We start from the raw sequence: 16,634 nt of genomic DNA, 5'->3' as shown, positions 1-16,634 counted from the left end.
AGCTGGATGGCTCAAGGGCTGTTCCCAGGACAAGCAAAGCAGGGGCTACAGTTCCTGAAACCCCCTGCTTGCTTTTCAACGGAAATTAGCCACTTAAAGACTGGCTCAGGATAAGCGATTCTAATGAGTAAGGAGGGAAATCAACGCTCTTTTAATGGAAACTTTGAGGAAAACTTCCTTTTCGAGGCGATCTACTGCACTGTGTGCACAGGAGCCCCAGCCCTAGTCCTCAGAGTGGGTGCCCTCCCACAGGGTCTTCTGAGCTGACAGACCCCCAGATGCCTCCCCACCCACAGAGCGGCTGGAGTGAGAGCAGGGGGAGCAGGGGGGCAACCCCGCTTCTGGCACAGCCGAGGGAAGAGGGAAAGTGGCAAGAACTCAGCTGACACGTTTGCTACAAGCTCTGGTGGGAAAAATCCAAAGGACATAAAATTCCTCCGGGAGCTGATGGACAGATGTTTCTTGAGAACCTTGATTCTCCAAAGACCCTCTGCCTTTTAGGAATGTAAACTTGGGGCGGGAACTTCCAGGGCCGACCAGTTTGGTTTCAGCACAGGCCCAGGCTGAATGAGTCGCAGCCCAGAGGATTTGAGCAGAGCAGATGACTATCTCTCTGAGCGCCCCTCAGCCTGACGGCTTATGCGACACAGGGCAGGGCACCCAGTGCAGGACCTGGGCCCTTGCTGCCCACACACACCCCGTCAGCAGCAGACAGGGCCCAGGCCCTCAGGCCTCGCCGGGTGCACGGCTCGTCCAGAACCCAGCCTCTTGCACCTCAAGGACGATGGCCTGTTCTGGCGGGTCTCCAAGTATGGGTGAGGGTCTCAGCTGGGAGGTGGAGGAGTCCAGGGGGCCTCCCCACCACACTGGCCCTTCTCTGCTGCGCACCTATGGGTGCGTGGCACCCATATGCTGGGGGAGTGACCGATGGCTGGGGGACGCCCAGTCCCCAAGGTGGGCGACTGGTCACCAGCGCCCTGCCTGCCCCGAGCCACCGGGTCGAGACAGACAGCGGGGCCTGTAGGCCTGCCAGGCCGGCATCCCTGGCCTCCACTTTCAGGGAAGGTGGGGAGGGCGGGGGAGGGTCCCGGAGCAGGCCTCCAGAAGAAGGCCCCCCTGCCTTTCCTATCAGGAAACACATCCTGTTAGTGTCTGGCTGCTATTTGTTGCAGTTGGCTACGCCCTCCAGCTCACCAAAAACAGCCTCAAAAACAACCATTTCCTCTCTGCTGAGAGACAGGGGGAAAACGCAGGCGCGAGGCACACACACACTCACTCACACACGCACGCGCATCCCTGCAGCAACCCGTTTGCTTTCCAGGACCAGCTGTTGGGTGGCGGAGGCACCGGGAAGGGGCTCAGGCAGCGGAGGCCCCAGTGGCTCACTTGCGCTGCTCCCAGTGGCCCTGCTCAGAGCCCTGCTCCGCACTGGTCCTGAGAGTGAGGCCCAGGCACCCCGCGTTGCTGCCTGCCTTGCAAGTGATTTCTGTTCTCTTCACCTCCTCCTCCTCCCAGGAAGACGGCGCGCTCACGACTCTGGACTCTCGCTGGTGCCCCTGCTTCCTCCCCGGGATGGGCAGCTCGGAAGGCTTCAGCTCAGGCCTGGCCCTGCTCCAGGTGCAGGAAGGAGGGTAAGGAGGGCCGCGAGGCGGGCGCCCCCGCACCTGTCGCATGGGCCTTCCTGACACCTCCAAGCATGAGCGGTGATGTCCTCTAGCCACCCCTGGTGACAGCAGCTGACCGACTGGGACTGGGACTTTCTCCACGACAAGGGGACGGCACCGCAGTCCGCAATGACTGTCCAGAAAGTGGTGGCCACGGCCGTGCTGGTGGCCCTCGTCTCTCTCATTCTCAACAACGCGGCGGCCTTCACCCCCAACTGGGTGTACCAGACGCTGGAGGACGGGCGCAGGCGGAGCGTGGGGCTGTGGCGGTCCTGCTGGCTGGACAGGGCCAGGGGAGGGCCAAGCCCGGGGGCCAGGCCCGGGCAGGCGGACGCGCGGGACTGCGAGGCCCTGGGCTGGGGCTCCGAGGCGGCGGGCTTCCAGGAGTCGCGAGGCACCGTCAAACGTAAGTCTGCTTATTTTCCTTCCTCCTTTAAAGCGGCTGTGGATGCAGGCACATCTGCTGACGGGTGATGGGTGCTCTGCTCACAGGGGCAACCTTGGCTCTTGGGGACCCAAGCGAGCCCCAAGCTCCAAGCCCACCCTGCTCCGGCCCCTTTGGTACAGAATTCTTCCTGTGCAGGAGGGGGCTTTCTCTCTGCCGTCATGCATAGCTACAGTATGGATACATTAACCAAAGCAAGGAAAATATGTTTTTCCTGGTGGAAAATAAAGATTGTTAATGAGTAAAATAAACAAGAAGCTTAAAAACATGCGGCTGGGTTTGGACTTCATTCCACAGTTGTCAGGGTCGTTAATGCAGTGGGCAGCATAGAGGGAGACGCTCCAGGAACCGCCTGTAGGTGGGATGCCCAGGAGAGACTGGGAGACTGATGGCCTTCAGAGGGCAGAGAAGAGCCGACTCCTGCGAGCAGGGGCCTGGCTCCCTTCTGCCCAGTGGTCCTGTCTGGTTTGTCACATCCGGCACAGGGTCCATTACAGCTCTGAAAGGTGGGAACTTGACTTTGAAAGGGGGGTAGGGTTTGAGTGTACGGGAAGGAAGGTTCATAAATATGAAAACGCTTGTCACCTAATGTGTAGACACATGGCAACAGCAGCCGATGGGCAAAGGTCTCCCCAGTGACGACCCTTTAAAACTGCAGACAAGAGTCTAACATGTAGACCACATCACCTGTTCTGAATACACCACTTGTCCTTAGGAAAACGTGGCTCTGGCCAGGCCTCTGCTGGCTGCTCCAGAGGGCACGCCTCACTCAACTCAGGCGTGATGGCCCTCAGAATCCTGACCCACGAGGGAATGGGAGTGGGGGGATGTTGCCTCCACTTCACAGGCAAAGAGACTGAGGCTGCAGGAGGCGTGTGGCTCCGTTCAGGTCCCCGAGGGGATGTGAACCCGTCTTTGCACGTGGACCCCCTCGCAGCACAGCCTGGGGGTGTCTTTCATCGGGAGTGGCTGGCTTGCCAGCCCGCCCCCACCCTTTGCAAGCAGAGAGCCACAACCTCCCTTAAAAAGGGCGGGGCTTCCCTGGTGGCACAGTGGTTGAGAGTCCGCCTGCCGATGCAGGGGACACGGGTTTGTGCCCCGGTCCGGGAAGATCCCACATGCCGCGGAGCGGCTGGGCCCATGAGCCATGGCCGCTGAGCCTGCGCGTCCGGAGCCTGTCCTCCGCAATGGGAGAGGCCACAACACTGAGAGGCCCACGTACCGCAAAAAAACAAAACAAAACAAACAAAAAAGGGCGAAGAGCCTGAATGAATCAATGAGCTTCTGTGAACTCTCAGATCAGGGGCCTGTGGGGGGCTGGGTAGGTCAGCTGAACTTGGGTCGCTGTGACCTGCCGGTCAGACTGGTCCCTCTGGGCTCTAGGTCTGTCCTGAGGAGCAGTGAAAGCCAGTGACTGGGGCTCTAGCGTGGGCTCCGCGCAGGCCACGCCTCTCCCACCCCACAAGTGCACTGCACGCCCCCCACCCCCCGCCACAGAGCAACCCCCCACCCCGGGGACAGGCCCCACGTCAGCCCAGCCCCTGCCCTGGGCTCAAGGCTTCCAATGCCGCACAGGTGCCCCCTCCGGGCATCCGTCCCCCCCGCCCCCTTGTTGAGCCGCGTCGGGTCAGGTCAGGCCAGGAAGACACAGGCCGGGACGCTCTCTGCCTCCAGACTGCACAACCACCCTGCTGCATGTCCCGAGCGCCCCGCTCACCTGCCCTCGTTTGCTGTCCCTCCCTGACCACCTGATAAGTCCCCTGAACAACTTTTAAAACATCCTCCTGCCATAACACGGCATTTGTGGCAGCTGACCTTTAATGATGCCCTGAGCATCAGAGGTTTTCCCAGAACAAGGGAAATGTCTTTGGAGCTTCTCGTGAACGAGGCTGAGACCAGGGAGAGGGGCTGGCAGATGTCTCACCAACTCCCAGGGACGGAGCACTGCTGCCCCGGGGGTTCCGGAGCTGGGGGCTTCTGGCCTGGTTTCTGGGCTGCCCCCTTCAATCAAACCAGCTCCCAGTCTCATCAGCTCTCATGCAAAACCTCAGCCCAGGCTTTGCCCCCGATGGTCCAGCCTCCAGCCAGGCTAGGGACAGGGAGAAGGAGTGGGTGGCCTCGACCATGGAATCACCTCCGTCTGTCCATCCCGAGCCCCGTGTGGGGGTACCGAGGGGGCGAGACTCGTGTTGCTTCACCCTAGAATTCCAGACATGATGCAGGTGGCCAGGGCAGCTCTCAGGGACAGCAGCCATGCTCCTGCCGGCTCTGTGCCCAAGTCCTGGCAGAGCCCGCAGAGCTGAGCCAGAGCCACTTGGCACATTGGGCCAACACCACCGTCCCCCAACATAACAAGCTCTAGTGAGGGTGTCCCGAGCATGCTGGGTCAGGGGACGACCCTGGGTCAGGCCCTCCAGCTGCCCCCATGTCACGCCAGGTCCCGTCCTCGAGGACAAGGCCCTTCCCCACGCTGGCTCACTGGGCGTGTGCGGCGGCTGTGATTTTTTGTTACTCATCAGGTGGGGGCCTGGAGGTACCTCACAGCCCAGGACGGGGTCAGTCTTGCTTTCTGGCCCCCGTTCTCTCTGCCACTTTTCATCTCTCTAAGTTTTGTGTATTCTGTCGGGCACCTGTGTCCTTGCCCTGAAGCCAGGGGGGATGTGAATAAACACGTAATTAAATCTCCTGGGGTGACCGCTGCTGTCTCCTGGGAGGCAGCCTCACAGGGCACTGGGGTGGGAAGGGGCACAGCGACTGTCCAGCCAGCAGACACTCACAGCCACATTCTCATGGCTCCTCAAAGCCCAGTGCTGCTGCCCAGGCCGTGCACACAGCAAGTGTGAGGACCCGTCAAACGTCCAGGCTTGGTGGGTGCTAGTGAGGACTGGTCCCCTCTGGGTGGCTGGGAAAGGGGGCATGGCCAAGGGGAGAGTCCGCCACCTCAGCCTTTACAGCCTCGGGCAACTGGGTACTAGGCAGCGGCCCAGCTCGAATGCTTGGAGGGTGGATTGCTGCCAGGGTGTGTGGCATGGGCCTGAGTGCTCAGACCCGCTGGGGCCACCGGGAGGGCAGGGCCTCATGGTGCCAGCACCAACACACTGCAGCGCAGACACTCCCGGCATGGCCAGCCCGTTGGTGCACGTCTTTCCTTGCCTGTGAGGCTGGGCCCCGGAACCGGAAGGACATTCCTGGGCCCAGAATGGATCCAGGTTCTGCCCTGTGTTGTGAACACCCGTCACGTTTTAACAGCCCTCATCTCTGAGGCCACCTCCACTTCCAAACTCTATGACCTCTTAGAGTAGCAGGACCTTCTGTACGGGCGTTTGAAGGGTAAAAATTGTTGCAAAGAAAACAGCGTGAAAAAGGCAGGAAGAGTGTGATGAACAGCAGCCTCCATGGGAAGCCAGCTGGTGTTCCAGAGTCTGTGGCCCGAGTAACCGGACCCCCGTGCTGACAGAGGAGCCGCGTGTCCTCCTGCTCCCACGTGTGGTCACGGGGACGCGAGACCTCATGAGCAGCCAGGAAGGTTTCTGTAAATCTCGAGCGCTAGCAGCCCTGCCGCCCCAGCCTTGGGGGAGAGGAGGGGTCTGAGCCTGTGTGCGGGGAGCCCACTTTGTTCTCTGGCCCAGCCTCTGTCCTTTCTTCGAGTTGCTCCGGAGCTGCTGCCACACCACTGCCAGAAGCCCTGCGCTCGCCAGGCTGCACCGCCCACCCCCGGCTCCTCGTCTCTCTGAGTTTTAAAGGGTCAGGGTTCCCAGCGACTGCAGCTATGCTTTGTGGTAACTTTGAAGACTACAGAACCCAGAACATGAGCGCTCGGTCACCCGGCAGTGAGGTCCACGGAGCATGTGCGGCCGCGCAAGGAGCAGGCGAGAGTGTCACAGGCAGCGTCAAGCCCTGGCAGAGGCGCCGTCCGTCCATCTGTCTGCCTGGGAATGCTCCTTGGCCCTCAGTGCCAGGCTCTCCTTCCAGAAGCCCTCTGCCCCTCCACCCTCAGGGCTGCTCTGACTTCGCAGCAGCCCGAGGCTCCTGCACCACAGTCCAGAGCCAGGCCTGGGATCTGGGAAGGGTGAAACCCCTCAAGCTCCAGACAGCAGGAGGGAGGCCAGCGGGAAGCAGCAGGTCGAGACCCCTGGGCAGGAGGAGCTGACCCTCCGTGGCAGGAAGCGGCACAACGCCCCCACGAGACTCTGGACTCCACAAGCGCTAAATGTGAATGCCACCTGCCCGCAGAGCTTGAATCAGACAGCGCTGCACTTGAAGCCTGGGGGGCGGGGGGCACTTTTACAGCATGGAAGGACCACAGGGAAGGGGCCTGACTTCACGGTGGATGGCTTTGCCCTCCAGCACATGGGTGGGAAAATTGACTCCCCTGATGGCTTCTTGATGACACCTCCATGGCCCCCACCTTTGCAGTCCAAGCATTGGGCTGCCCCATCCTCCTTCTGCCCTGTGTGCACAGCCTCCAAATGCCTTGCTCAGGGACCAGGGGCAGGTGGGGGCTGGGAAGGGAGTGGTGAGACTCGCTGAGACGGAGGGAGGAGTCCCGGGAGGGGCAGGCAGCCCAGTCTCGAGCGGTCTCGCCCGTGCTGACCGCCTGCTTCTCTCCCTCCGGCCCCTCACAGTGCAGTTCGACATGATGCGAGCCTGCAACCTGGTGGCCACGGCGGCACTTGCCGCAGGCCAGCTCACCTTCGTCTTGGGGCTGACGGGCCTGCCCCTGATGTCACCCGATTCCCAGTGCTGGGAGGAGGCCATGGCCGCTGCGTTCCAGCTGGCAAGTAAGTATCCTCACCCGGGTCCCGGCCAGGCTGAGCAGCCGCATCCCCAGCTCCTGTCAGGGCTGGCAGGTTGGCTGTGGCTTCTAAAGTCATGGTGACCCCTGTGGGTCACGCTCCCACCCCACCCGTCACTGTGGGCAGTAGCAAAAGAGAAATACACACAGGGGCGGAGCACTGAGGTGCAACCAGATGGGTTTCTGTCTGTTTGCTCAAGGCCTCCTGGCCCTTCCCATCTAAGACAAGGTGCCGAGGCTCACGGTGACCTGCTTTGCTTTCCAAAGTCTTCGGCATCTGGTGTTTTCTTTGCCCCTCTGTAGCCTGTGTGGCAGGCAGCCTGGGTTCACGCTCCTCCCATGAGGGTGCAGCAGCCTGCTGCAGGCACTTGGGCACATGGGCAGAGGGGGGCGCCCTTCTGACCCCTTGCCTGCCTCCATGGCCTTCCTGGCTAACGGTTAGCAGACGGGGAGTTCTGGGCACACATGGTTCCCAGCCGGCGACCTGCATGCTCGGTTATAAATGCAGCTTCCTGGGGCCCGGCTGGGGTGAGCAGGGCCCTCCTGTAAGAAGCACAGACAAAGCGTGGAGGACCCCGCCAAGCACACAGGGACGCACATGTAACACTAGGGCCAGAAAAGCGTGATGGGGGCAGTGTGGAGGAGAGCAGCGAGGCTTTGGCCATCAGCAAACAATCCAGAAGCCACCTCGGCCTCTGGGGGCGACTGCAGGCTGAAATGGGGCAGGGCCTGGGCACACTGTAGTCTTCACAGGGCGAGTGCAGCAGCGCCATGGATGATCAATGGAACTGTTCCAGGAGGCTCTGCACAATGACCACGGAAGCCCCAAAGCGTCCACCCGGCACCCCAGAGAGTGGAGGGGCGTCTGTGCTGGTTTCCCCTCTCCCTCTGCCTGCCTCACTGGCCCAGGTTTAATGATCACGGGAACCTGGGAGCTCAGGTTTCCTGCTGCCTATGGGGAAGGTCAGATGGGTGGCTGATGGGACAGAGGAAGGGCCAGGACGTCACCAGCCCACCGCCTGCCTCTCCGGCTCGGTGGAGAAGGCAGTGTCCCAACCATGAGGGTGCAGTTTCAACACACGCGGCGGGAGGAACGGCAGGAAATACGAGTGAATCACTTGGGGAATAATGGATCCTGGCCCTCATCGTCCTGGAGAAACACAATTTCCAGAATGCAGCTGACAGGCTGGCAGCACTCGTGCTGGAAAGTGCCGGGTGGGACTCGGAAACAGGCCCTGTTCACAGAAGGCCAGTCACTTCCCTGTGGCCGGGCAGGACGGAGGGCGTCGCCAAGGCCTAGGAAAGAGCGCAGGCTTTGATGTCAGGAGAACAGAACTGTGTCCGGCCCTACGGCTTACCAGCCATGTGAACGGGGCAAAGCCACACCTCAGTTCACCCAACTGCAAAATGGGGTAATGCCCACCCTGCCTGGGGCAATTCTGAGAGTTAACCAGGTACATGAAGCGGGACCTCGGACCTCCACCTCCTCCCTCCTCTAGGACTGTGAGGAAAAACACGGACATTCCAATGCCACACATGTAGGAAAATCACCCACCTGCCCTCTGCTGACCTTAGGGCTGTAAATCAAGCAGTTTCCTCGCCTCACTGAAACCACCCACCTCTCTCACGTGGGGTCATCTGAAATTCCATCCCTTCAAGAAGGAAGTGGAAGATTTTGCAACGTGATTGGAAAAGCTGGATTAGAAACAGATATTTTAGTGGCATTAAAGGAATAAAAGTAACAGCTCTTGATTCTGAAAGTAACTCCTCCTAGCAGGATGATCAAATCTGTCATTGCATTTCTTAAGAAACTTCTTTGAGACACTTATTCAGAATTATTAGAAAAAATATTGTGGGTTTGGTGTCAAAACTGATGTCTTACTTTCTGTAAACTCTTGTTTCAGAACAAAATATTGTTTCCAAATAACACAACAAAAAAATGGAAACAGGGGAACCCCCATTAACTAAAATCAAACTGTCTTGCATCAGTCGGTGGGGGTTGGGGGGCACTGCCAAAGGTCTGGGGGTCAGGCGCTGTCCTGGCCAAGTGGGGGCTGGGGGCACATGCTGCTTTCCTGAGTATTTCCAGGCCAGCACAGCCTCTGGAAAGGTTGGACCAGGTTCTGTCCAAAAACCATCAGACAGGCAGAGGCCCACGGAAAAAGCCAGAAGCCCCGAGCAGCACCTGTGGCACTTCAGATGGTCCCTCTGCCTCCGCAGGCCCCCTCTCCCCGTGGTGTCCGACGGTTACCCCCAGTGGGTCTGCTGTGCCCAAAAAGGAAATGCATTTGGCCCTGTTTAGACTTGTTTCATTGACAAACAGTACAGAACATAGCTCTGTGCCTTTCTTCTATCACACTGCTAATTTTAGAGTTAGGTTTTTTCCTGTGCTCTGGTCTGTTTTAAACAGTCAGGGAGAGACTGAAGGGCGCCAGGATATCCTGTCCCAGGAGGGGGAAATGCCTGCTGGTACCTGTTATGCAAGGGAACCTTGAGTCCCCAGTGCTGGGGCCAGAGGGTGGGCGGGGGGAGAGAGGTGCTCGTGAAGGGGGGAAGCACACGGATTCCCCGGGAGGCCGGGACCAGCCGGAGAGCAACACCCCAGCGGGAGGAGACAGGAGGCCGGCCGCTTGCCCATTCATCCCACGGCCGTTTCTGGCCGTTTCCACCACGCTTGCGTGATGCCCAGCCCGGGTCTGTGAAAGGGCGGCCCCCGCTTCTCAGGGCTGTGGCTCCAAAGGACGCTGTCCCAGACACCAGGGAGAACCCAGGAAATGCTGCTCTTGCAGGGCAACAGCGTGACTACCAGCCGTTTCACCGGGTTTGCTCTACTGAACTCAGGCCACCGCATGCAATAGTTTGCAATTTCTTTGCAGAATTTTCCGAGTGTGATTTTAATTTACCTTAAAGTTGAAAAAAGTCCTTTCAGTCCCTTATTCCACCCCCACCCATAAGCTGAACACCCTGTGAAAGCACTGTGTTCGCTGGGGTCACAGCAGCTGTCCACCAGCCCCAGCCTGGCCCACCCCCCCTCAGACCCAGCAGGACGATTTCAAGAGCGGCATTTCGTGGACCTTGTGGGCTTCACATCTGCAGGCTTTCTCTCTCCACTTCTGGAAATCCTAAGACTTTTTCTTATGATGAAAAACTTACACCCTAAGGGCCGCTTACTCCGCGCCGTGAGAAGGCTGACTTTATCGTCCCAAAGGTCAGTCTGGGTGATGCACGGTGTCTGTCTTGTCAACTTGTGAGCTGGTGGAGATCATGCTGTTCTCGCAAACCTGCTCATAGGAACGTACCACTTTCTGTGCTTTACTATAAAGCAGCACTTGGCTTGGGCCAGACACTTCGCTTTCCTGTCTTCTGAGCCCACTTCCCAAGCCCAGTCCTGCCCCCGCACCCTGGGGAGAGTGTCACCTTCTCCTTCCCTAGACTCTCTCCCTAAGGGGGAGGCACTTGTCCCCACCTTCTGCTGCTCACAGCTGAGCCTCGAGTGCTCTGTACATGTTCCAGGGCCTTGGCCAGCGCTGCCCTGTGGATGCTGAGGCAGGTGTGATGCTTGAGGGCTCAGGGCTCAGCCACATGGTCTTCCCACCTGTGGGCCCTGCGTGTGCTTGATGGCCACTCCAGAGGAAGGCCTGTGACCGCCAGTGGAGCCCTGGGAAGCCGGCAGGAAGGAATAGAGGAGAGGGCGCTGTGAACCACAGCGCCACAGCCGCCGGCTCACAGAAAGGAACTATTTGCTTTGGAAACAAGTTCATGAGGACGGAATTGACTCCACGTGCAGAAGTCCATGCATTTGCTAAAAACTCTCCCCTTAGATTCGTTTCTGTACAAACAGCGATGTCACTGAAAAATTCAGGAGAAAGGGGACCTGAACATCAGGAGAATGGAGAAACTGCACTTCAGGCTGGCGGTGGCGAGAGAAACTTATCAAAGTAAAAGGCCAGTTTGATTTCAGGAGGATGTGCCCACACGGCCAGCGCAGGCAGCCGTTACCTCTCTGCGTCTCTGTGGCTTTCCGCCATTGCCGCGTGGCACACGCTTGGTCCCCACATCCCATGCATCTGCTCAGGCCACACCGCCCCCACTGGCCCAGGGCAGAGTCCACGTGTCCCTGAGCCAGCCCCACTGTGACATCCACCCACGGCCCAGCCCCTGGGCCCACTGTTCCAGTCAGTTCTTTGTATTTTCCTACTGCAGGAATAAATGTATTTTTTTTTATGTTAGGGAAGCATATCCCTTCTCTGACTGTACGTGTTCCAAGCTGAACTAAGATAAAGCAAAAGGGCTTCCCTGGTCGCGCAGTGGTTGAGAGTCCGCCTGCCGATGCAGGGGACATGGGTTCGTGCCCTGGTCCGGGAAGATCCCACATGCTGCGGAGCAGCTGGGCCCGTGAGCCATAGCCGCTGAGCCTGCGCGTCTGGAGCCTGTGCTCCGCAACGGGAGAGGCCACAACAGTGAGAGGCCCGCGTACCGCAAAAAAAAAAAAAAAAAAAAAAGTCCCTCCAAGAGGCTCCGCGCTCCCCACCACTCTTCCTGCTGGTTTTGCAGACGTGGGTGGCTGTGCCCGGCTGTGCCCGGCTGTCTGTTCACATGTGAATTCATACTTCTTTCATCTTGTGACATAAGAAAGAGTCTTCTCCATTGTAGGCCGTACAGCTGAACATACGGAGGAAGTTAATAAGCTGAGTAAAACGGCAACAAAGCAACAGCCTGCCCCGTTTCCAAAAAAACGGACGATGTGATCTTAAGAACCATAGTAGCCCTGACGCTGGCAAGTGGGTGGGTGTTCCCCACCTGAAGGGAGCAGCGCCTCCCCCACCTTCACCCCCACAGCCCTCATCCTAAACAGGGGCGCCTGGATCAACAGGTGGGTGACTGCCCAACTGAGCGCTCAGGGGCCAGGACAGGAGGATGGGAGGCGCCCTCCCACCAGGCAGATGGAGCTCAGGATGGTGGTGCCAGGAAAGGCAGGGGGACCAGCACGCAGCGTGAGAAGACTCAAGGCCAGGCGTGTCTTGAGGGCCGGGAGACGCTAAAGCGTGTCCTCTACAGCCTCCACAGGGCGACCAGCGCAGCCGTGGGAACGTGGCAACGAGAGGCACGTGGCCAGAGTCGTGACACGCTTTAGGAAGTGCTTGTTAATAGAAGACTGTAAAGTTAGTTGCACTTCTAGAATATTCTAACTGCCTTACTATGAACCTTATGTACAAAGGACTCAGGAGACACACAAGTGACACCGAGAAGCCCATGTGCACTGCCTCCAGCCCTGGTCAGTGGTGGCCGCCCGTTGGCTGGGCCTGTCTGAACCGAGCACAGAGCAGCTGTGTCTCCCCCGTGGCCCGTGGCCCATGGCCCAGCACCTCGTCTCCAAGGACGCGCATTTCAGATGCTCTGATGTGGGGTCCCGGTCATGTTTCCTGTGACCTGTGACAAGCAGGGTCTCATTCGGGCGCAGTCCTGGGAGTGGGTCGCGGGTCCCAGGGCCATGTGTGTGCCCTGCTGGCATGCCCTGTGCTTTCCTCAGTCAGGCCCTGTCCAGGTCGGGGTCTCACAATTCCCAAGTCTCCACTGGACGGCCTTGCAGTAAATTCAAGGTCTTCTGTTCTCAGTGACGCAAACCAACCCCATGTCAGATAGCCGATGGCCCTGGAGGCTGTGCGGAAGCCCAGTTCCTTCGCCTGTTCCCTTCTGATGGACGACGCTGCAGATCTGTGCTGAGGCCAGGAGGCTGGTCCATGTGGCCTGTTGCTCCTCCGACCCTACTCCCCCGAGATCATCAAACCCCTTGGCTAGGTGGCCCAGGGAGCCCCACCCTCTGCTGTGGTGACCAGGGTGAGTCAATTTCTTGGAACCCAACATGCCTGAGGAGGACAAAGGCCCTCGGGGGCCCAGCGTGGTCCAGACAGGACTCCCAGCCCCTCCTGGACTTGTCTCGTCTCCTGCCCTGGGCTCTGGCCAGGCCGAACTGCCCGCTGCAGCCCCTCCACCTGCCCTGCACTGTGACATCTGCACATCTGTTCATGCTGGTCCCCCACTCCCTGTGGCCTCCTGGCTTTCCTCAGGAAACCAGATCATGTATGACCTGGTGTGGCCCCGGAGCAAAGGGCAGCAGTGATGCCCGCTGACGATCCTAATAGCTGTGTCATGACTTAGTGCTGGGGCACAGGCTGGAGTTTTCTAGAAACACAAGCATTCTGGAAGCATTTCTGTGCCTTCCAGAAAGTATGAATTAAACATTTAACTGCCCCGGTCGTGTCCTAAACAATGGTGATGGTGACTAATCCCTGTGCTAATTCTCTATGGTACTTTGTGGAGCTTTTTATACATGGAAAGCTTCTCGATACTTCCTTTCTGTTAAAAATAACTAATTCTGTTTGTCATGCACACTGGCAAAAAGAAACTTCTGGCATTCCTCTCTCCCAGCTAGGAGTACATACATCCTCTGCCCATGATTTTGTGCCACCCGAGTTTTGCGTTAGTGAGGGAAGGAGTTAGGACCTGTGTTTTGTGTAATGCAAATGAAAGTACTTTATGTGTTCCCTTGTTTTCACTATGTCTTTGGGCATTTTTTGCCAGCCAGGGAGCTTGTTGTGCCTTCTTTCAACAAGACTCAGAAGGACGGGGTGGGATGGGGCGATGGGAGCGAGGCCTCTGCCCCGTCCCAGCCATCAGGGGTTCCAAGCCCAGATTCAGTGCCCTGTTAGCCTAGCTGACAGATCTTGGGTGCGAAATCCTGGTTTTCCTATTGTAAGAACTAATAAAATCAAGTCTTTGGAGCTCCTTAAAGATACAACTATGGAAATGACGATGTGACGGTATTAACAGCTGACCGAGAGGGGACATGGCCGACTTAACTGAGTCCACACAGGACGCTGTGCACAGTCCTGGACCCCCCCGTGTCACCTGGAGAGAGGAGGGGACGGAGGGAGACCCGCAGGGGACCGGGTGGGTGAGGGGGACATTCTAGAACCAGCCGAGTCTATTCAGCCACAGTTCAGCTCCCCCCCCACTCCCCCCACCCCGAATGTGCAGGCCCTCCGCCGTCTTAGGTTTTGAAAGAAAATATTTCCTCTGGAAGCAAACACTAAGAATAAGAAAACTCTTAAAAACAGGAATTCAAACTAAGTTAAATACAAATCTGAGTTGTTTCCAGGTAAGACTTAGAAAATATCTGCGTTTGCTTTCGCTTTGAATGAATTAGGCGTTTATAAGCCAGAGCGGACCTTCCACGGAGTTACCGCTGGACTGTTCGGGGTGGGGAAGTGGGTGTCAGTGTCACCTCCACGGGGAGGGCGGCCAAGGAAGTGGCCTGACACCTGCCAGGTCACAGGAAGCACGTGAGCCCCTATGACCATCCAGGGTCAGGATTGAGCAGACAGCCCCCGCAACAGCCACCAGACCCAAAAGTCCCATAAAATTCAGCTTGACCCCAAAGCACCAGCACCGAGTGGAGCTGGGCTCTCAGCCCCAGGAGGACAGGGTTGGGTGGGAGGAGAAGCGGGAGCGGCCCCATGGCTGGACCCGCGGCCTACCCCGCTCCCTGTCTCACCCTGTCCTTCGTCCGCAGGTTTTGTTCTGGTCATCGGGCTGGTGACGTTCTACAGAATCGGCCCGTACACCAACCTGTCCTGGTCTTGCTACCTGAACATCGGGGCCTGCCTGCTGGCCACCCTGGCTGCGGCCATGCTCATCTGGAACATCCTGCACAGGAGGGAGGACTGCATGGCCCCCCGCGTCATCGTCATCAGCCGCTCCCTGACTGCACGCTTCCGCCGCGGGCTGGACAATGACTACGTGGAGTCGCCGTGCTGAGGGCGGCGGGAGGCCGCTCGGGGCTCCGTCCACCGCAGGGACCATCTGAGAAGCAGGGCGCTGCCTGCGCGGCTTCCCATGAGAGCACATGTATGACACGCATTCACTACGTTATACACGAACACAGGGCGTGACCACATACTGGCTGCGTCCCACCCCCACCCCCCCAACCCCGCCACGGCCCACTTCACGCTCGCGCACGTCCTGTCCTGGAGACCAGCTCCGGAGAGGCACGTCCGGGATGGCAGCCACCTCGCTCTCTGCCCTGGCCCAGGAGTAATTTATTCTGTATCTGCCAAGAGGGGCGTCCTGGGTCATATTTACTTTGATAAAGCAGAACACAGGGAATAGTTCTGAACTGTCCGTGATCTTCCTCCAGGGACTCAGAATTTACAGTCAGATGGTTACGGCTTTACAACAGGACTGTGTTAGTGATGTCCATTTACTCCTGATTATCTTCCTAAGTTAAAATAAAACACAAACCTCTTACCACGGTTTAAAACTTGTGTTTATCCATTACACTGCCACGTGGTGAAGGAATATAGCTTATTCTTCTGTAGCTTTGTGGGTCAGCAGTCAGAGGAAGGGTTGACACATTTTACAGGCCAGGGGGCAGAGCGCTGGGGACCACTCATGGCTCACTCATGTTTCCGTTCAGAAGTCCCCGTTTCTACAGACCCTAAGCACTGGCCGGACAGCGGCAGGTCCACAGTTGGCACAGTATGAAGGAAAAAGTCTATTGGCTTAAAAAATTTCAGAGATTGATTCACTTTTTTCCCTAGAAAAGTCTTCAGTGCATCCAGCCAAACTTGGTGGGCTACAGAAGACCTTCCCAGCACCAGCCTGGTGCCAGCAGCCCTGGACCTGACTCCGTAGCAGGGACTAAGCCCCAGGCTGAACACAAGCACCTAAGAGCTGCCTCAGGGGCTCAAAACCAGCCCACGTCCCCTGGGACCGGGCTGGGTTGCCCGGCCACACCCGCAAGGACAGTCCCCCGAGAGCGCGCAGCTGCTTGTTCCCGTGCCACGAAGCGCATCTTCCAGCCCAGGAAACGAGGGACAGTGGTGGGCACTGTGCAAAGTCCGTGGTCGTGGTGTGGGGGTGGTCACTGTCTGGCTGCTGCCCCCACGCTAGGCCAACCCTTTAAGAAACATTTAGCTTTGCTACCCAGACGATGTGTGGTGACCAGTCTGGAATTCGAAGGCCACGCTGCCCCAGAAATTTGTCTTTAGTCAGAGCAAGAGGTAGATCCGGTTGTTGCTTTAAAAAAACATAAAGCAACAGAGAATGACTTAAAGCACGTCTGGGCTGACCACGGATAGAAGCGCAGCTCAGGGCAGAGGTACAGTCGGCACATTAGGGGACCCAAAGGGCTGCCCTTCCTCCCCTGGGCACCTCAAGCTGTACAGTCTTAGCAGTGTTACATACACGACTACGTATACTGCATGGGCCATGTGCTTACCTATGGTCTGTGATAGAGTTCCTATGAAACGGATAGTGCCTCCAGCCACTCTTCACTTCCCTGATCAAAAGCCTCTTGCCCACCTGCAGCAGGGAAAAGCCCCTCTGCTGTGGACCAAGACCAGGTCTCAGGCTGCTTCTGGGTTACAGACCCATCACTGCAGACGAGGGTTGCTGGAGTGCCCTATCTCCCGTCCTCCTCTTCCCACTTGAATTTCACCCTTCAATAGTTTTTCTACTCTTTGGCAATTAAAATCTGTCAAATGCTCCTGAGAAGCTCTGAATTCTCACAGGCACAGAGAGGAAGCTGCTTATAGGTAGCCCTTGATTGACAACTTAGAGCAATTTTAATTGCATTTTGCCTGCCGTTTTGAGAGTTTACTATCAAAACCTTTACTGTTTAGGGCTTCCCTCGTGGCACAGCGGTTAAGAATCTGCCTGCCAATGCAGG

At 57.9% G+C, this 16,634-nt stretch overlaps 2 protein-coding genes across 2 annotated transcripts in view; one reads left to right on the top strand and one right to left on the bottom strand.

Moving 5' to 3' along the window:
* Nucleotides 1-16,634, bottom strand: part of IFT140 (intraflagellar transport 140) — a gene marked incomplete at its 3' end in the record, with an annotated part of 69,790 nt that overhangs the window by 14,907 nt on the left and 38,249 nt on the right. The window lies entirely within an intron of this gene.
* Nucleotides 1,336-15,192, top strand: TMEM204 (transmembrane protein 204). The gene is made up of 3 exons (XM_082858051.1): nucleotides 1,336-2,070; nucleotides 6,735-6,890; nucleotides 14,478-15,192. Exons 1-3 carry the CDS (start codon nucleotides 1,794-1,796, stop codon nucleotides 14,720-14,722), a joined length of 678 nt encoding a protein of 225 aa, XP_082714177.1. The 5' UTR covers nucleotides 1,336-1,793; the 3' UTR covers nucleotides 14,723-15,192.

This window comes from Leucopleurus acutus, assembly GCF_964270905.1.
Source record: "Leucopleurus acutus genome assembly, chromosome: 16".
NCBI lineage: Eukaryota > Metazoa > Chordata > Mammalia > Artiodactyla > Delphinidae > Leucopleurus > Leucopleurus acutus.
The sequence above is the reverse complement of the archived record's forward strand: the minus strand, read 5'-3'. Positions and strand labels throughout refer to the sequence as shown.